The following is a 20,041-nucleotide window of genomic DNA, read 5'->3' as shown; positions in this document are numbered from 1 at the left end:
TCAGTGCTAGAGGGACTTTGCAGAGAGGCCAACCTACACTAAAGGGATGTGCCGTCATCTGATTACCCAGAGCTCCTTGGCCATGGATGCTCTTTGGTGAGATTTTTATTCGGAATAGAAATTAATCGCACTCTGTGCCCATTCCTTTTCTTTTTAGGGCCGTACCGGTGGCATACGGAAGTTCCCCGGCTAGGGGTCAAATCAGAGTTGCAGCTGCTGGCCTACGCCAGAGCCACAGCAACCCCATCTGTGACCTACACTGCAGCTTGCAGCAACGCTGGATCCTTAACCCACTGAGCAAGGCCAGGGATCGAACTCGCATCCTTCGAGGATGCGAGTTGGATTCTTAACCTGCGGAGCTGCAATGGGAACGTCTCTGTGCCCTTTTCTGAAGGTCCCTCTAAATACCTCTTCCCTGTCAGCTGTCCTCCCACTCTGTGCTTCCTGAGTCCCTGACCGCCCCGTCAAACCAGGAGCCACTGCCCAGAAGCCAGGGTAAGTCCATACTCCTCACCATTGCGCTCTCTCTCTCTCTCTTTTTGCTTTTTAGGACTGCACCCAAGGCATATGGAAGTTCCCAGGCTAGGGGTCCAACTGGAGCTACAGCTGCCGGCTGACACCACAGCCACAGCAACACAGGATCCGAGCCTCGTCTGTGACCTACACCACAGCTCACGGCAACGCCGGGTCCTCAACCCACTGAGCGAGGCCAGGGATCAAACCTGCAACCTCATGCAGCCAGTCGGCTTCGTTAACCTCTGAGCCACAAAGGGAACGCCCTCCTTATCATTCTCAGTCCAGGCAAAGTGGGCAACCCAGTGTCCTGAAGGATGCCTTGGATTTTCCCAGGCATGGGGACAGGGATGGCGAGTGTTCCGGCTAGAAGCCATAGCATGGGTCAAGGTCCAGTGGCACCAGAAAGTGTGGTAGATGCATGGAGAAACAAGGGACTCCTGGCTGGGCCCAGAGAGCAAAGGAGCGACTGCTGTAAGATGGGGCTTTAGAAAGAGGCAGGAGTCAAGGTTTATGAGATCCACGAATCTTTCCAAAGAGGCAGGGCTTACCAGTGAGGACAATGGGGAGTCAGTCCAAGATTTAGGAGTTTCCTGGTGGCTCGGTGGGTTGGGGATCTGGTGAAGTCACTGCCGTAGCTCTGGTTGCTGCTATGGCAGGGCTTTGACCCCTGGCCTGGGGATTTCTGCATGCAGCCAGCACAGCTGGGGAAAAAAAATCTTGACCCGGGATCAAATCAGGGTAGACTTGCCCTTTGGAATATTTTCTTTGGAGGATGGAAGACGGATTTGAGGGAGCAAGCCTGGCCGCAGGGAGACCAGCTAGGAGATGCTGCAGTAACCTGAGCAGGAGATGCTGGTAACCTAGACCCGTCCCACGGCGTTTCACTAATTGAGCAAATGCGTGTGAAGCGCCTGCTGTATGTCAGAGCCTGGCTCAGCACAACGTACAGGAGGATCAGATGCAGGAGACCCAGTTATGGCCCTGAGGTCATCCAGCCCCTGGGGAAAACAGATGCACCATTATCCAAAGCACGTGCCACTCTTTAGCTGCTAAGTTTGTCTGACTCAGCAAGGAGGGTTTGCAGGTGGCTACGGGAGTCCCCAAACTGTCAACAAATATGGCCTTGATAGCAGGTATGATTTTAGCTTGGTGTGTCACTTATCTATTGCCACGTGACAGCTCACCCGACACCTTAGCAGCGTAAAACAACAGCGGTTTTACTTTGTCTTAATTCTGCGGGTCAGCAGTTTGGGCTGCTCTCAAATTCTGAGCGGTTCTGCTGCTCTCACCTGGAATCGCTGATGTGGTTGCACTCCTCCGGCCTCTTGGCTGGGACTGGTTCTGCTGAGGTGACCTCACCCACGTGTCGGGTTTGGTGCTGGCTGTCATGCATGGGCAGGATGGCCCGTCTCTGCTCTGTGGGGCTTTTCACCCTCCAGAAGGTTTGACTGGGCTTCTTCACATGGCAAGGGGGCCAGAGCAGACATGATGTGGCCTCTTGAGGCCCTGGCTTGGAAGCTGTACCGAGCAGCCTGGGGCTGCCATGCAGCAAGGGCTCAGCTCACCGGGATCTGGGGGGCTCGGCTTCTGTTATAGTTCTTACAGTCTTGCAAACCAAAGACAACCATGCAGCGTCTTTCCCAACATTAGCACTTGTCTCTCCTCTGCCGTCATCCCAGCCCCTGCACAAGGCCGGCCGCAGAGGGACTAAGAAATGCCGTTTGGCAGGAAAGGAAGGAAGCAGGGCCTCCTGGGAGTGGCCGTCCCCACATGAGCGAACCCCCTACCCCCGCTCCCCACTCCAGAGCCCTCCTGGTTCCTGTTATGTGTCCCCTCGGCCACAAGGCGTCAGTAAAGGCTTGGCTTGGTGTGGCAGCGCCAGTCTGGAGCCCAGCAGGAGGCTGGGCTTTGGGGGCCAAGGTAACTCACCATGAAGGCCCGTGAACTAGTGGGTCTGGGAGAGAGAGGGAGGGAGAGAAAGACGGTGGGGGGGGGGGAGAAGGAGAGCGCGCGCGAAGGGCAGAGGAAGCACAGAGCCGCATGGGGCGCCAGGACCTGCCTCAGAGAGCGAGGGGCTGTGATCTCCGCCCTTTGTGCGTTTGTTGTACAAGCGCTTGTTCCATCTACTTTGTGCCGAGCACTGTTCAGGCGCCAAGGTCAAAGCGACGCTCTCAAACTCACAAAGTCCCTGCTCAAGCGGAGTAGACAGTAGATTACTGTCTAGACAGAAAATAAACAAAACCAAGACAATTTCAGAGTGATAAGTGCTTTGAAGAAAATTAAATGGAAATAGTACAGTGACAGCATTGGGGGGAGCACATTTTGGGGCGGGCAGGCAGGGAAGCTCAAGGTGGAAGCAAAAGCCTTCGGGAAAAGTCAGAGCTGCCAAGGCTCCCAGGAGCTGGGCTCGTGCAAAGATGCATTTTGCAGATGGGGAACCGAGGCCCAGCAAGCCAGGGCGGGGCTCAGAATGGAGCCCAAGTCTCTTGACCTCTATGCTTGTCCTTGGGGGGCGTTCCTCCTCTCAGGTCCTTAACCTGCTCACGTGTCATTTCTCGGGGAAAGAGCAGGTGGGGGGCGGGGGGAGTGCTCTCAGAATGTGAGGGTCAAAGGACCAGCGGAGAGAGACACTGTCGAAAGTGTCAAGTGCAGAAAACGCAAAACCACGTTATCATGGTAAAAATGTCCCACAGGTTCGATTTCCTCTGTGATACAGCCTCAGTGCTTTTTGAAAATACATTAGACAGCAAATTCTTTTCCACGTTTTGGTTGTGAGGCTTCCCCTTTGCCCCTTGGAGGGGGATGATCCTGGGAAAGTCATTTCCTCTCTCGGTAAGTCTCAGTTCGCCCATTTGCGAAATCCAAACCCAGCTTTCTCGACTGCAAAGCCACTGCTGCGACAGTCCTTTTAAGACCACACAGCCTCAGCCTGGGATGTATCCGGTCTGGATTCCTCCCTCAGGTCCTGACCCTGTCCCCACTGCCACCCCTGCCCTGAACCTGCCCACGAGACCAGCAGACGTGGCCACCCTCACTTAGAGACTCCCAGTGACCCCAGAGGTAGTTGGCCAGCCAGGAAGCAGGACCTGCTCAAGGTCACGCAGCCCATAAGCCAGAGCCAGGATTTAAACCCAAAGGTCCATTCAGTTTCCTCTGCTCAAGGCTCTCATTCAAGACGGTGAAACCCACCTCTCCCCCACCAACACCCGCCCCGCATCCCAAAGCTTTGTTTTTGGAAACGAAGGTTTATTTCCTTGGGGGAAAAAAAAAAAAAGGTATGACAATGCCCTGTGTTGGTTCAGGTGTTCGCACTTGGTATGGTGCTGCCACCTCCCGAGAAAAGGGGGTACTGCACCCCATCGCGAGCCGACACCGTCTGGGTCAAACCCAGAGATAACACCCAGAGAATAAGCCCCAGATGTGGGCAGCCTGACCCACGAAAACAGTAAGATTCGAGAGATGACTTAAGCCACAGTCCTTCACGATCCCTCTACCTCTTTCCCATCTCCCGCTGACCCCTGCAGCCTGACGCTGGCCGCTCCACTCCCCTGAAGCTGCTCTGCCAAAGTCAGTTTTCACTTCCATGTTGATAAATCCAACAGCCTCTTCTCAGCCTTCACTTCACCTGGCTTTTCAGCAGCTTTAGGCGCTGATGACCACACCGCCTCCGGGAAAGGTCACCCCGTCTCTCAGGACGTCTCTGCGCACATTCTTCTCCTTCTTCCCAGCTGCTCCTTCTCGGGCTCCATCCCTCCCTTCTCCTCCTTCTTCCCAGCTGCTCCTTCTCAGGCTCCATCCCTCCCTTCTCTTCTCGGTGTTCTCTCCCTGGCTCCTTTCTTCTGTGACTCTGCATCATGGTACCTATGGCAACCACGGATATGCCACTAACTCAAAACGGGCTTATTCTCAGCCCAGACCTCACTCCCGAGCTTGGCCCATTTACCTGGCCGGCCTCCACCTGGACATCGACCCAGGACGACCCCGTGTATCTGTCCTGATCTTATCCTACTCTCCCCAGCCTGCTCCTCCTCCTGGGTCCCACCTCGGGAAAGACCCACCCTGCCCTCCACCCACACTGCTGGGAATCATTTCTGGCTCCTTGCTTCTCTGTAGCCTCCACTTCAACAGGCCGTTATCAGGCCTGCAGGTCTTCCCCGACATCCACGCCCACTTCTTCCTCAGTGGGAGGACCTCCGAACTCTACTCAGACGCAAAGTAAATTCTACTCAAGTCATCCAAATAAAGCCCACATGGCTGATGCTAACTTGTAAGTGAGCGTGGGTGACTCCCAGGATGTACCTTTTTTCTTCTCTCTTCTCCTTCTTCCTGGCTGGAATGTTGATGCTGTGGCTGGGGCAGCCTTTTTGGACCATGAGGCCTGACTCATGAGTGACAAAGCAGGAAGGCAGAGAAGCCTGGAGGTGGACACTATGAAGACCACGCCAGCCCAGGCCACCTCCCAGATTTGTTTCATTTAAGCATCTGTCATTCTCTCACTCAAAGCCACACACTTAACCCTAAATAAGGCAGGTATAGCCTTGGTCCGGCGAGAGTGCTTGCTCCCACCAGATGCTGTGGTCCACGCTTTTCACATCATATCTCCCCGAAGGCTTCTGGCTTCTGGCTTTACCATCTCTCCCTTTTGGCCCCCTTGCCCCCTCTTGTCCTAGAGCCCTTTTCTCTACCTGGATTGGTGTGACAACCTTCTCAGTATTCTCTGTTTTTCAAGTCCAGCCAAGATCTTTCCAAAGCACAAATCTTACTCTGTCCATAAAAATCCATGGCTCCCCGTCACCAACAGGATCAAGGTCAAGCTCCCCAGCCTGCCGCTCAAAGGTTATCCTTCTTCGACCTTGGCCTTCTTCCAGTATATCCCTTGCCCCTCTGAGCATTCAGCCTACGTGCTAACCCACCGGACTCGTTGCCAACCGACCCTATTCACTCGTGTCACTTGGCCATTGCCCGCACTGCCACCTCCCCTGGAATCTCTTTCATGTGCTTGTGTCCAAATTCTCCCCGTCCACTCTGCTGTATGAGCACCTAGCACCCTACAAACTTTGGTGAGTGTTTTCAGAGCAGCAACCTGAAAGTCCCATTATTATTATTATTGTTTTATATTTATCATTATTTTGCTTTTTTAGGGCCACACCTGCAGCATATGGAAGTTCCCAGGCTAGGATCCTAATCAGAGCTGTAGCTGTTGGCCGACACCACAGCTCACGGCAGCGCCGGATCCTTAACTCACTGAGTGGGGGCAGGGCTGGAACCCGCATCCTCGTGGATCCCAGGTGGGCTTGTTACCGCTGAGCCACATGGGAACTTCCTGAAAGTCCCATTATTTTTCCCTTTTACAGATAAGAAAACAGACTCAAAGAAGGGAGGTGAGTTACTCGGGGCACCGTCACCACGGTGGTGACCTCATATCAACTCAGTTCCCTGTGTATAGACTCAGGCCTCCAACCTCTCCCTCCATCAAGTGCCCTGGGAGAGAGGACACGAGTTCTAATCCCAACGGAGCCACTCGCTGTGGAAAAGACTGCTGGCAGCCCATCTTCCGCGGTGACTGAGTCGGCGATGAGCCCATGGTGGCCAGCTGGGAGCCATACTTCCCAGCCTCCCTTGCAGCTCAGCGTGGCCACGAGAGCGAAGTCTTGCAAGAGAATCCGAGGGGGAGCGACGGGTGTTTCTGGGTCCTCGGCTGTGCTCTCCTCCTCGCGCCTCCTTCGGGAGAGTGGATGTGGAGGCGTCCGTGACTCAGCTGCTCCTCTACAGACAACGGCCCAAAGAGAGAGCCAGCTGCCTTCTTGGCTCCTGAGGTTGGGCTCGTGCGAGGCGGGACAACAAGAAGGAGGCAACCTGAGTCCGAGGGACTGGGGGGACTAGAAAGAAATATTTGCTACTTTTTAAGCCGCTTAAAAAATTTTCCCTTTGTTACAGAAGCTGAGCTAACACTATTTCTTACTATGGGCCATCCTAAGGACGTTAAATATTTCAACTCAACAGGCGTTGTTCCCGTCATGGCTCAGTGGTAAAGAACCCAGCTAGTATCCCTGAGGGTGCAGGTTTGATCCCTGGCCTCGCTCAGCGGGTTTAAGGATCCGGGGTTGCTGTGAGCCTCTGTGTAGGTCACAGACGGGGCTTGGATCTCTGTGGCTGTGGTATCGGCCAGCAGCTACAGCTCCGATTTGGCCCCTAGCCTGGGAACTTCCACGTGCCATGGGAGCGACCCTAAAAAGCAAAAAAAAAAAAGGAAAAACAACAACGATAAAAAAAAAAAAAAAAAACAGAAGAAGAGGAAAGAAAGAAAAAAATTACTGACATCAATTAAATTAAAAAATTAAAAAAATTTTTTTTTTTTTTTGGTCTTTTGTCTTTTCAGGGCCGCACCCTTGGCGTATAGAGGTTCCCAGGCTAGTGATCCAATCAGAGCTGCAGCGGCCGGCCTGCCCCACAGCCACAGCAACGCCAGAGCTGGGTCACATCTGTGACCTACACCACAGCTCACGGCAACGCCAGAGCCTTAACCCACGGAGTGAGGCCAGGGATCGAACCTGCAACCTCATGGGTCCTAGTCGGATTTGGTTCTGCTGCACCACGACGGGAACTCCAAAAAATTAAAGCAATTTAACTCAGCAGATTCCTAGCTGTGCAGTAGTAGGCAAATCACTTCACCTCTGCGAGCCTCTGCTTCCTCGCCTCTGTCACCTGAATAATAAAGTGTCAAGTTAGGTCACCGAGAGGGTGAGATATCATGGGTCACGGCTGGATGATGTAAGGAGCAGCTCGTGTGGTGAGGGCACTGGCTGCAGAGTGAAAGACACAGACTTGAAGAGGAGGCGGAGGAGAAGGAGGAGGAGGAGATGAGGCGTGTTCAGTGAAGGGAGTTACGGGAAGCGAGAACTTTTGGGGATTCCTTACGCCAATGGTCCAGTTTGGTATCATTTCTTTTGAATCGCCTACAGGGGAACAAGCAAACTTACCCAAACTAAATCAAGGCATGGTGGTTCCCCGAAGAAAATTTGGGGAAACCTTTTCCCAGGAGAAGGGGGACCACGTCCTGAGAGCATCAACAGCCCAGGCCCACTTCTGCCTCGGGGTCTCCCTCTGCGGCGGCAGAGCCCCGTCCTTCTGCCCTTTGCGTGGGATGGGTTCGAAGGCGTTTCTCCCCATCCTGGCCTCTTTCTGGACATGGTTAAAGCTACTGCCGACTCAGGGCCTGTCGTGCTAGCGCTGCAAACAGCAGTCGCTCAGGGGACATTTGCCGTGTGCCAGGCGCGGTGCTGAACACACCAGCCTTCAGTCATTTCATCTGACCAGCCGCTGCGTAGGGACTGGTTCTATTTTCGACTAGAAAGAAGAACAAAAACAGAGGCTCAGAAAGTGGCTTTGCCAGATGTCATATATACATAGGGAGTTCCCATTGTGGCTCAGTGGGGTTAAGGACCCAACATAGCATCTGTGAGAATTCGGGTTCAATCCCTCACCTCGCTCAGCGGGTTAAGGATCTGGCGTTGCTGTGAGCTGCAGCGTAGGTTGCAGATGCAGCTTGGATCTGGTGTTGCTGTGGCTGTGACGTAGGCCGGTGGCTACAGCTCCAATTAGACCCCTCGCCTGGGAACCTCCATATGCTGCAGGGTGTGGCCCTAAAAAGCAGAACAAAAACAAAACTGTACATATTACTATGTGTATAGTTTGGGGCCAGAATTTAAACCCAGGTCTGCGGGATCCAAGGGCCTCTCTGGCCTTGCTGCTTAGTCTGTCGACCTTGCCCTCTGAGTGCAGAGCCAGGTAGAGGCACAACTCTGCAGGCATCTCTGAGGATCTCTGGGAGAGCCAGACCATTCCTGCCCCTAATTTAAACCCAGAAGCTCCTCTGGAGGGAAAAAAATGGAGTGAATTGATGGCATAAAAATTCATAAAACTTCCAAGAAGCAAAAGATACCATCCGCAAAGTCAAATCATCAGCAACCGATTTGGAGAGAATATTTGCAACATTTACAAAAGCCGAAGGCTTCCTAGTCATACTGCAGAATGAACTCCGATAGACCAACAGCAAGCAACTGCCCAGTAGAAACATGGGCAAGACTACGAAGGAGTAGTTCTTAGGAGAAGACGAAGAGACCATTCAGATCTTTACTGATAATCACTACGTATATATTTGCATTTGGAAAAAAGGTTAAAAATGAAGACACAGCTACTGTCCATTGTGGTCGAGGGTGGGAGCCTGCAGGCCTGCTCCCTGAGCCGAGGCTCCCTGAGCGGAGGCTCGCAGAGCCGGCAAGAAGGGGAGCGGAATCAGTCACATGGGGAACTGCCCAAGATTTTATTTGCTCATCTCTGCGGATCCCTTCTGATCTTCCCCCTTGAGGGACCCGTGCTACAGAGACGTTCCCGTAAGTGTCCAGGGTAAATGCACAAGGAGGATCCCTGTCGAGATACATCTGTGACAGTGAACATCTGGAAACAAGCTAAACCTCCATCAGTAGGGACTGGGTAAATGGCTTACGCACAGTGCAGTCATGAAAAAGAATTACTGGAGCTCCTGGGCGGCCCAGCAGGTTAAAGATCCGGCATCGTCACTGCTGTGGCAGGGGTTCCATCCCTGGCCTGGGGAACGTCTGCATGTCATGGGCATGGCCAAAATAATCAAGTTAAGCGTACATTAAAAAAATAGGCGTTCCTGGAGTTCCCATTGTGGCTCAGTGGTTAACGAGTCTGACTGGGAACCATGAGGTTGCAGGTTTGATCCCTGGCCTCGCTCAGTGGGTTAAGGATCCGGCGTTGCCTGAGCCATGGTGTAGGTTGCAGACAAGGCTTGTATCCCGCGTTGCTGTGGCTCTGGTGTAGGCCGGTGGCGATGGCTCTGATTGGACCCCTAGCCTGGGAACCTCCATATGCCACGGGAGCAGCCCTAGAAAAGGCAGAAAGACAAAAAAAAAAAAAAAAGGATTTCCCACAGTGGTTCAGCAGTCATGAACTCTACTAGGACCCGTGAGGATACTATCCATGCAGATAGTTCCATCCCTGGCCTCGCTCCGTGGGTTCAGGATCCGGCGTTGCCGTGAGCTGTGGTGTAGGTCACAGACGTGGCTCGGATCTTGAGTTGATGTGGCTGTGGTGTAGACTGGCAGCTGTAGCTCCGATTCGACCCCTAGTCTGGGAACTTCCATATGTGACAAGTGAGGCTCTAAAAAGACCAAAAAATAAATAAAAACTAAAAGTAAAAAGAACTTAGCAATGTGGCCATTTTCCAAAATATGTTAAGTGAACAAAAATCCAATGATATAAAATAGCATAATTCCGGAGTTCCCGTCGTGGCGCAGTGGTTAACGAATCCGACTAGGAACCATGAGGTTGCGGGTTCAGTCCCTGCCCTTGCTCAGTGGGTTAACGATCCGGCGCTGCCGTGAGCTGTGGTGTAGGTTGCAGACGCGGCTCGGATCCCGTGTTGCTGTGGCTCTGGCGTAGGCCGGTGGCTACAGCTGCAATTGGACCCCTAGCCTGGGAACCTCCATATGCCACGGGAGCGGCCCAAGAAATAGCAAAAAGACTAAAAAAAAAAAAAATAGTATAATTCCATTTCTGTGGAAAGAGATGGATACTAAGTGTATAAGGTAACATAATGTACACAGTATATGCATGGATGTGGGCAGACTTGGAGTCTTTTTTTTTTTTTTTTTTTCATTTTTTGGCCCTCACAGGATGGGGAGTTCCCAGCCAGGGATCAGATCCAAGCCACAGTCACAACCTAAGATGCAACTTCAGCAACACCAGATCCTTAACCCACTGTGCTGGGCCAGGGATCAAACCTGCAACCCAGCAGTCCCCAAATGCCACTAATCTTGTTTCCCCACAGGGGCCTCCAGAACCTGGAGTCTTTGTCTTTCCACTTTACGTTTCCTAAATCATTTAAAAGTATTCTGCTTTGAGCATATATTACTTTTGACTAAAAACAACGTGCTTGTTTTAAAAAACAAACAATAATTGGCTCAGATTCTCAGATTCTGAGGCCGGCCTAGGCTGCGGGGCCCGGGGGAGTCCTGCGGCCTGGATATGGCAGAGCCCCCACCTGGAGCTGCTCACCAGCAAGAGGCAAAGGAGTGAGTCCTCTGGAGATCGCCCTCTAGCAAGCCGAGCAGGATTCCTTGCCGCATCCAGCCACACTCCTGGTCCCTGGGGGGGTATCTGGACTTCTCACTTATTGGGGTCCAACATCCTCGCGCCCAGCAAACACGAGGATCTTCCCAAGAGCCTCGCCTGGTTTACCATGTGTCTGTTCGGCTGTGACCCTGGCTGTGTGTGGTTGAGTCGGTTGCTTGACCTCTCTGAGCCTCGGCTGCCTAGAATGAGGCCAGCAGAAGAAAGTGAGGCCAATAACTTTGCCCACCTTCCAGAGTTATGAGGACTGAAGGAGAGCGTGCCCATCAAGCCTGCCACCCCACCACATGCTAGGGAAGCAGCTGTGTCCTGGCCCTTCCCGCTGCCTCCCAGCACCTGTGAGGTAAGAGGGGCGGGGGATGGACTCCTCATCCCACGGAGCTTGGAGAGCTCCGGTGACATGACCGTGGTCGCAGGTTCACGGCTGAGCTGGGACGAGAGGTCAGAGGTCCCAACGCCAGCTCGGATGCCAGCCTTGGGCACCTGAGAGTCTAGGCTTTTCTCCTCTCCTGCTCAGTGATGAAAAGGCCTTTCCCAGCTGGAAAGGGTCCTGGGAGGGCATTCCTGGCAGAGGGAACAGCTTGGGCCAAGGTAAGGGGGCATCAGGAGCCTGCGGGGCAGGAGCAGACGGTGGGGAGGGACCTGGAGGCTGGCTGGGACTCGGCTCTCTCCTCGTCCCTGTGGCCGTGTCCCGAGAGCAGCTCCAGTGTGAACCACGGCTGGGGGCAGGCAGGTCACATCACCTTAGTTCTTTCTCACAAGGAGCCTGCGGGGCCTCCACCTGACAGATGAGGAGATGGAGCTGAGAGTAGCTGCCTTTATTTCCTCCCTCTGCCAGGCCACACTTGGGCCTTGGGACATTTCCTGGATGTCCCCTCCCCAGGTTGACCCCCACCTTATCCTTTTAGCACCACCAGCTCCCAGGGGTTCCCAGAACCCTGGCGTGTGTCCCTGCCTTGCACACTGCAGGCTGGCCGGGATCTCAAGTCCCAGAGGGTGAGCAGGTTGCCTCTCTCCAGACCGCTCTGGAGTGGAGGTCATGGCCATTCACCCCCAGCTCCCCCGAGCCAGGCAGCACTGCACTGTTTGCAATGCACTCGCAGAAGCCCAGTCTCCTTTGAATCCTTGAACACACGCCCGGAGGGTGGGATTACTCTCCCGTCTTACGGAAGTAGAAACTGAGGCCGAAAGAGGCTCAGAGACGTCTACTGCATCCCACGGGCATAAAGGAGCAGCGCCAGGGCTGGGACCCCGCTCCGACTTCATTCAAGCTCAGGTCCTTGGCCAGATTCCTCCTGGGCAGGAGCGCGGCGGGGGGGGGGGGGCTGGATAGGCAGGAGCAGGCACGTCCATCCTCTCCCTGGCCCGGGTGTGACTTCGAGGCGGAACTCACTCTCTGAGCCGGCTTTCTGATGTCTGGGACGGAAATACAACCACCTAGTGGTGCCATGTGCAGGCTCAAAGGAGAGGCTCGAAGAGAAAGAGCACCCACTGGGTGCTGTTAGGGCCCATCACGCCTGCATGTACTAGGCACTCAGCAAGTCTGACAGCCCCACAGTCAGCAGGAACCCTGAGCCAGCACTTCTAGCCGCGGGTGGTGTAGAGAGTCAGGCAAGGATGGATTAAGGAATTCAAGAGGATTACATGGTAATCAGCTCGACCACCTAAGCTCCCTGGGAAAAGACCAGGAGCAGACTGTTCATTTAATTCACTCAGCAAATGACTGTTGAACATTTAGCTGAGCTGAGTGATGGGCGAGGGCGATGGTGCTGATGGTGGCAGCTCAATATTGAGAACCCACCTCGTACCCGGCACTTCTGCAGTCTCGTCACATCGGCCCTGCTAGTCCTTAAAAAGAATTTTCCCCTCTAATGGGGAAGGGGCTCGTCAGGTCTGGGACCAGGGAGAGGCAAACGAGACACCCGGCAACACCTTTAACGAGGCGTTCCTTTTTTTTTTTTTTTTTTTTTTTTGTCTTTTTAGTGTCGCACAAGAGGCATATGGAGGTTCCCAGGCTAGGGGTCGAACTGGACCAGTAGCCACCGGCCTACACTACAGCTCATGGCGATGCTGGATCCTTAACCCATGGAGCGAGGCCAGGGATCCAACCTTTGTCCTCATGGATGCTCGTCAGGTTCGTTTCCACCGAGCCACCGCAGGAACCCCGAAGGAGGCGCGTTCTTAGGACACTCGCCTCACCCTAGTTCCAGGGCTTATGGTGGACACTGGGAGTGTGTCCAGGTCCTGCTCCCATCAGATCGTTCCCCGGGCCTCCGGGAGGGCCGTGGGCAGACAGTCTGCCCTGGCAGCTCCCCCAGCGACGGCTCAGCAGGCGAGTGGTGCCCCGCCCACGGTCACACCACTTCCCCAGGCAGCCACGTCCGCTGACGGATGGGCCAGGAGTGAAAAGGAGCACGAAGGCCCAACATGGGGTGGGAGACTCTTCTAGCCTCAGACCTCCCCGCACACTGGCCAAGGTTCTTACTGAGCCTGCCTTGCAGCTTCCTCTGCTCACTCCTCGGACCCTCCCCTCCACGGGTGCTGACTAGGGGCTCCCTAGTAAAATTCTTGCAAGCTGGGGAGCGCCTGTGGTGGCTCAGAGGTAACTTGACCAGTATCCACGAGGATGCGGGTTCGATCCCTGGCCTCGCTCAGTGGGTTAAAGGATCCAGCGTCGCTGTGGCTGTGGTGTAGGCCAGCAGCTGCAGCTCCAATGAGACCCCTAGCCTGGGAACTTCCATATGGCATGGGTGCAGCCTCAAAATGACAAAAAAAAAAAAAAAAAAAAAAAAAATCTTGCAAGCTACCTACAATCTCAGAGTTGGCTACGGGGGATCCCAGTAGGGTTAGACTCCCCCCCGCCGACCCCCGCTTCCTAACTGGATTAGAACACAGCATCTCTAAAGACTCTAATACAAAGGGGAGTTCCTTGGTGGCCTAGTGGCTAAGGACCCAGCGTAGCCACTGCTGTATACATACAGCCCCAGAAATCCAGGGTTCAGGGATGATAAACTACGAGCTACACTGTTCTAAACACCTTGTGGGAATTAACTACCATCGTCTCCACTGCAGCTCCAGGAAAGAGGTACAATTAGCATCTCCATGCTGTAGATGAGTCGGAGGGAAGTCATAATTTTCTTGGGAAAAACTCCTTGGTAATGAAATCCAGCTGACGAAAAGATGATTCAAAATAACAAACTTCAGCCTGAGGAAACCTCCATATGAAAAGAAAAACCAAACAACAAAAACAAAAAAGAAGATGAAATAATGTCTTGCCTGTGTCATGACTCAGTTCCCAACCCTGAGAGAGCCTGACTCCCAACCCCAAAGACCCAGCCCGGGTAAGAGAATGAAATCCTCAGGACGGGAAATGGGGAGTGGGTTACCTGAGGGGGCAGCCCCTGGAAGAGGAACCACGGGAAGCTGGTTGGATCCCTGCAGGACAGTCAAGACTCAGAGGTAAGGTGACTTAGCTTGAGGTCCCAGCAGCTCGTGGAACTGCATCTAGAAATGGCCCCTGAGGCTATCAGAGCACAAGGCAGGGAGGACACAGCCATCCTCCCCTCAGCGGGGAGGGCAGAATTCCGCAGAGCGTCGGGAATGTGAGGGCTCAAGGTGTGTGCCGCCCCAGCCTTTTCCTCTCTGCCCATAGGTCTGCTGTCCAATTGCTCAGCTGCCCCTCTGGGAGGGATGGAGAGTGGGAAGTAGCCCAGGAGCTCGGGCTCCCTCTTCTACCCTTTCTTTCTTTTTCTCCTTGTTTTAAGGGCTGCACCTGCGGCATATGGAAGTTCCCAGGCTATGGATTGAATCGGAGCTGTAGCTGCAGCACGCAGCTCATGGCAATGCCAGATCCTTGACCCAGTGAGCGAGGCCAGGGATGGAACCCTGGATTTTCACCGTAACCCCTTTCATACGGAGAGCACCTCAGGACAAACCTACCGCTTTCATCCCATCCCCGGGTCTGTTCTCCTGTTACTATGAGGCTTACTGCCTTGTGAAATAGTAGGGCAGGTCATTAGCTCTATTTTACTGGTGGAGAAACTGAAGCCAGATGAAGGTCAGGCCCTCCTGTGCCAACCCAGCCCTTTGGTTTTTATCTCTGGCCTGGGATCTTGGGCAAAGTGAAGCAAACCCTGGCTGCTCTGAGCCCAGCACTCAGGCCAGTCCTTCCCAGAAGCGTCTCTGCCCTTTTTCCTCATCCCATCCCAGAATATGCTCCTTATCTTCGGGGAGATCTTCATTCATTCTCCAGACACGGCTGTGGCCCTCTGCTGGCATGGTGGCTGCACAGCTGGAGCTGACAGTGAGCCCGGGTGAGCTCACAGGCTGGAGGGAAAGTCAGGTCAACAAGCTTGGCACGGAGGTGAAGCCAAGCTTCGCCAGCCGCAGGGCACAGGTCACAGCTCTGTGCTCCTCTCCACCAAGTCTCTGGAATTCACTCTCCTCTCCAGCCCCCCTGCCTGTCCTAGCCCGGTCCTCCGCCTCTCCTCCCTGCCTTCCAGCCCTCTCTTCCTGCCTTTCTCCCGCACCTCAGAAGCACTTAGGGATCTTTCCAGAGAGAGGCAACAGCAGAGGGTGGGCAGGAGCATACGCTGCTGCTCCGGACTGAGGCCAGACTCTGCCAGGTCTGGACCAGAGTCCAGATGCCTCACCTGCAGAACGAGGACCGTGCCTACTTCTCAGTCCCCGGAAAACCAAGAGACCTTTGTTGTCCCTGTGAGAGGCCCCATGCTTTACCGCCCAGGCCCCGGCCTGGCAGCCTCCCTGCCTTGAGCCGGCTCTCTGCTTGCACACCTTCTTTTCCAAGTCCTACCGAGACTCATCCTTGAAGGCCCTGCTCACCCGATCAAATGTCCCCACCTCCCCAAGCCTGAACTGGCCGGACCCCCAGCCAGCTGAAGATGCTTCCTCTTCTGGGTTTGCCCGCTAGGCATCCTGCCTGTTTTCTAGTCCGCATCCCTCTCTTCCTTGTCCCAAGACGAGTGGGTTTCCAGGCCTGTCGTCCCCTCCTCCCACCTGGACTGTGACTCCTCGAGGGATGACTATTACTGTGAAATCACCACCACTATTATTTACGGAGGCCCCGCGTGCCTGGCACTGCGCTAAACGCCGCCCATGGCATGCGACCCTCACGGCCACCTAAGACGCGGATCCACTGTCCCTCCGAGGAAATGGCCTCAGAAACCTGAATGGATGGCGCCCAGAACAAGGGGGAGAGCCCGGGTTCAAAGCCAGGGCTGTCCAAGCCTTCGGGTATACCCAGCTCCCGGCCGGCCTGCCTGCAGAGCCAACAGGGAGGGCCGCACCCCCAAGCTCCCTCCACCCCTCCCAGGAGCCCCCGCCTTCACCCTTGGGTTACGGGGTGGCGGCAGCCTCTGCCTTCCAGATTATGACAGGACGATTGCACCACGCACAGGCATTTTCAAAAGCAACCGTCAGTTTCCTCTCCTGGCCACTGCCGGGGGATGTGGCCTCCACCCCACCCAGGGTCTCCAACAGCCTCAGGACTCTAGGAGCCAAATATAGCCTAGGGCTGGAGTGATAAGGAAATGAACACGCCAGACTGGAAAGTGACCCAGTTTTATTTGGTGTTGGAGGCCACTTGCAGGGGTGAGGGCTGCACAACCTGCCCCTCCCCAGAGCGGGAGGCCCAACGAACGACCTCAGGACCCAGGCCGCCAGGGCGGGGCCAGGCGGGTGGGCGGCTCCCGGGACCCAGTGAACACCGTGGGCTGCGCGAGGAGAGGGGGAATCAGGCAGAGGCCTGGAATGGCTCAGATTGGGGAGCTGGGTTGGAGGATCCGAGAGGAGAGCATACAGAATCCAAGAGCTGGGAGGCTGCAAGGGGCGTCCAGACCCCTTCGCTTTAGCCCTGTGGCTCCGGGTCAGAGAGATGAACCCAAACTGTCATCCTGCAGCAAGCAGGGCCTGCAGTGAGGCCCGGCGTCCCGGCCCGGCGTCGGCTCGGTGCGCGAACCGCTGCCTCACCCTCACGGAAGGTGCGTGCCGGGGCCCCGGCGCTGGGTGCCGAGTCCGGCGGGGCCGGCCCCCTTCTCTCGGCCACGCCGGGCAGGCGTCGCTTAGCAGCTCACCGAGCCAGCGGGCGGCGCCGAACCCAAGTCCGAGAAGCAGTCGAACTCGCTCTGGCCCAGGAAGAGCTCGGGCAGCTCGCGCACGCGGTGCAGCCCGAGCTCCAGCTCCAGCGACGTCAGCGCCTCCTCGTCGATGAGTTCGGCGTCCATGCAGCCCAGAGCGTGCGCGGGTGGCGGCGGTGGCGGAGCTGGGGCTCCGGGCGCCGGCTGTGGGCCCGGGGGCCTCCCGGGGCGCCGGGGGGCGCGGTCGCGCGACTTGGGTACAGCGTCGCCACGGGCTGCAGGTGCGCGCCGCTGGCGGCCGGCGGCGGCGGCACAGCCGGAAAGGACTGGAAGGTTGGCGGCGGCGGCCCAAGGCCCCGTACGTCAGAGCCCCGGGTGGGGGCGGCGGCGGCGGGCCCAGCGGAGTCCCCCGCGGCCGCAACCCGCTGTCCAGGCCGGGGCCCGAGTACGGCTGCAGCGTCCGGAGCACGTGAGGGCCTTGGGCCGGCGCGGGAGGCGGTGGCCTGGGCACCAGGCGGTAGCCCTCGGCGAGCAGCAGGTGGTCTGCCATGACGGCCGGCCGGCTGCTGGCGGCTGCGGACCAGGGGTCAGCGCGGGCGTCCCCCGGCCCGGACCAGCGGTTCCTCTGCGCCGAGGGATCCGGGCGCCGTGCCCTCTCTGCACCCTAGCTGGGCAAAGGAAATCCGAACCCGACCTGTGCTTCTGCGCAGCCCAGGACGCACGAACTCAGAGCTCCCGTGCGCCCCAGCTCAAGGCGAGAACGACCCTGCTCAGCCACCAGGTCCGGCAGCGAGAGCTCAGCGACGCGCCCGCGACCTCCGCGCAGCCTTATACCCAGAGGCGGGGTGCCCCGCCCCCGAGCGCTCATTGGCTGGGTGAGACGATGGGCGGGCCCGCCGCGCCGCGCCTCCTGGAGGTCTCGGCCGGGTTCCTGTCCCAGCTCCGCCCTTTGGACCTTAGGCCCGCCCCCTGGGGCTTTGAGGTCTGTCCCGAAGCCTGGTGTTTGGCACTTTGCAAAAGGCTTGGTCTGGCTGCCCTAGGCTCAGTCTCAGGGCTAGATGGGGCCAAACTTGAACAGACCAGAAGATGGAGTGCGAGGGGTAGAGGAGTTACTAGGCCCCCTGAACTGCAGGATCACAAGCCCAACCTCTCAACCCTCTCAATTTTCCAGATGAAGAAAGCTGGAGAGGCAGAAGGCGTTTCCTGGGAATACAAAGTAAAGCCTGGACAGAAGGGAGACTCGAACCCAGGCCTTTTGATTGCCGCCTCTACACAGGGCAAGGACACCTTTGCGGCGCAGAGTTCCCCGGACAGTCGGCTGCCCGACTCCATAATCCCAGGAGTCCCAGTTACCCTCCCTCGGCTCCTGCGCCCTTGTCTGTGAAAGCACGTACTGAGTCGTTATTAAAGTAATTTATGGGCATGCCTGCTGAAGGACTTGTTCATCCTTGTGTCCTCAGCCCTTGGCCCAGAGCCTATAGCTCAGGGCAGGTTTTCAGTAAAAGTTGGGTGAATCAACAGACGATCAAATGAATTGCACCTCATTCCCCTGCACTCGTTTCTTCATCCGTAAAATGGGGCAACGACAGTACCAAACTCACTGGGTTGCTGTGAGAGTTAAAGGAGGTGGTGTGTGCACGGTGCCCAGCACAGTGCCTGGCGTGCAGTAGGTGCTCAAAAATGTTCCTCAAATGAATGAAAAGCTGGATTTAGTTCTGTCCCTAGGGACCTTCTGAGTGGGGGATGTTGCCCTTCCCGTGATAGCAATAGTTAGAAGGTGGATGTTTAGAATGCTATACATTCTACGCACACCTTACTGGGGGCAGTGCATGGATTATCAATCCCATTGTGCAGATCAGAAGACCGAGGCACGGAAACTGACTGTCCTAGGGTCATACGCAGCCAGAGTTAGCCGTGTCCTTAGAGCAGCTGGAGTCTCTCCTGGTGGCCAAGAGACAACCTTCTGGAACCTTGCCCTTCTCCTGTTTGCCACTCCGCCCCTCCCTTCTCTGGCTCCCCGCTGCTGGTAGCGTCCTTGGGATTTCCTGGAACTTGGGTTTATCCAGCTGGTGCAGACAGGAGAACCGTAGCATGAGAAGCCAGAGGCTCAAGTTCTAATCGTGTCTCTACCACCCGCAGCAGTATGACCGTTGGGTGTTGGGGGGCAGGGTGTCACTTTTTTCCCCAGGGCCTCAGCTTTCTACTCAGTAAAAGGGAGATTGTAGTCACCTGAGAGCTTGTGAGAAGGTCACAAGTGACCATGGATGCAGTCACATTTTTGGCAAAGTGTAAAAGCTACACACATGGGAATTGACTCCCCCGGAGTCTGTCTTTAATAAAAGTGTCAAATGGAAATTCCTAAACATGGCTGCACCTCAGACTCAGCAAGGGGAGGGTGGTGGTACAGAGGAAGAGGAGGCTTTGAAAAATCCTGAATCTCTGGCTCCATCCAGCCTCCTGACTCAGATTCTGGGAGGGTATTTGGAATCATAAATTTGTATGGTCTGAAGATTTGGGAGCCGTTGTGCCACTAGAAGATTTTCCTTTTTTTTTTTTTTTTAAGTGTGTGTGTGTGTGAGAAATGTTTTAAAAGGTCTTTAATTTAGTCCATAAATATTTGTTTGGGCGCCTATTCTATGCCAGGTATTGATCTGCTAGTGGTTTTTAAGCTTTGGGGATCCACTGAGTCTTGAGAAGCTAATGAAAGTTACTGACTGAAAAATTAATAAAGGGATGTCGCTAAAATGGAATCAGGAGGCCAGAAGGAGGAGTTGCTCGTGAAGGTACCACTTAGGGCATGAATACGGATCCCAGCAGGAAGACACACCACCGACTTGCATCTCCAGCAGGAAGTGATAGGACTTTAGAGCAGCAGAAGAAAGATTTTTCTCCTGGCTTGGCAATAGCTCAGCCAATGAGGTGGTCACAGGTCAGCCAATGAAAAGTCACTGTCATTCGAGGTCCCAGTTTCTGCCAATGGACTTTTTGTTTCTAAGGAGCCCTCCCCACTCCCCTTCTCCTCTCTAAAGGGTTTCCTCTCCTTTGCTTCACCTGCCCTTGCATGGGGTTGGCCACAGTCAGATGTCCCAAATGGCAGTTCTTTGCTGCTCCTGAATAAACCTGTTTTGCTGGTTAAAAGACAGCCTGGTTTATAGTTTTAGGTTACACTGCAAACCTCAGGATCACACGCTATTGCGTAGAAATTTGACGAGTTAGCAAATCCCTGGAGGATCCACGGGGTTCTCAGGGATTCATGGGGTCTGGGTGGAACC

At 55.2% G+C, this 20,041-nt stretch overlaps 1 protein-coding gene across 1 annotated transcript; it reads right to left on the bottom strand.

Moving 5' to 3' along the window:
• On the bottom strand, positions 16,239 to 17,592 carry CITED4 (Cbp/p300 interacting transactivator with Glu/Asp rich carboxy-terminal domain 4). The gene is given in 3 exon segments (XM_003128106.4): positions 16,239 to 16,990; positions 16,993 to 17,113; positions 17,116 to 17,592. Coding segments are annotated over 3 exon segments (561 nt in total). The 5' UTR covers positions 17,320 to 17,592; the 3' UTR covers positions 16,239 to 16,754.

Source organism: Sus scrofa, chromosome 6, assembly GCF_000003025.6.
Source record: "Sus scrofa isolate TJ Tabasco breed Duroc chromosome 6, Sscrofa11.1, whole genome shotgun sequence".
NCBI classification, from domain to species: Eukaryota; Metazoa; Chordata; class Mammalia; order Artiodactyla; family Suidae; genus Sus; species Sus scrofa.
The sequence above is the reverse complement of the archived record's forward strand: the minus strand, read 5'-3'. Positions and strand labels throughout refer to the sequence as shown.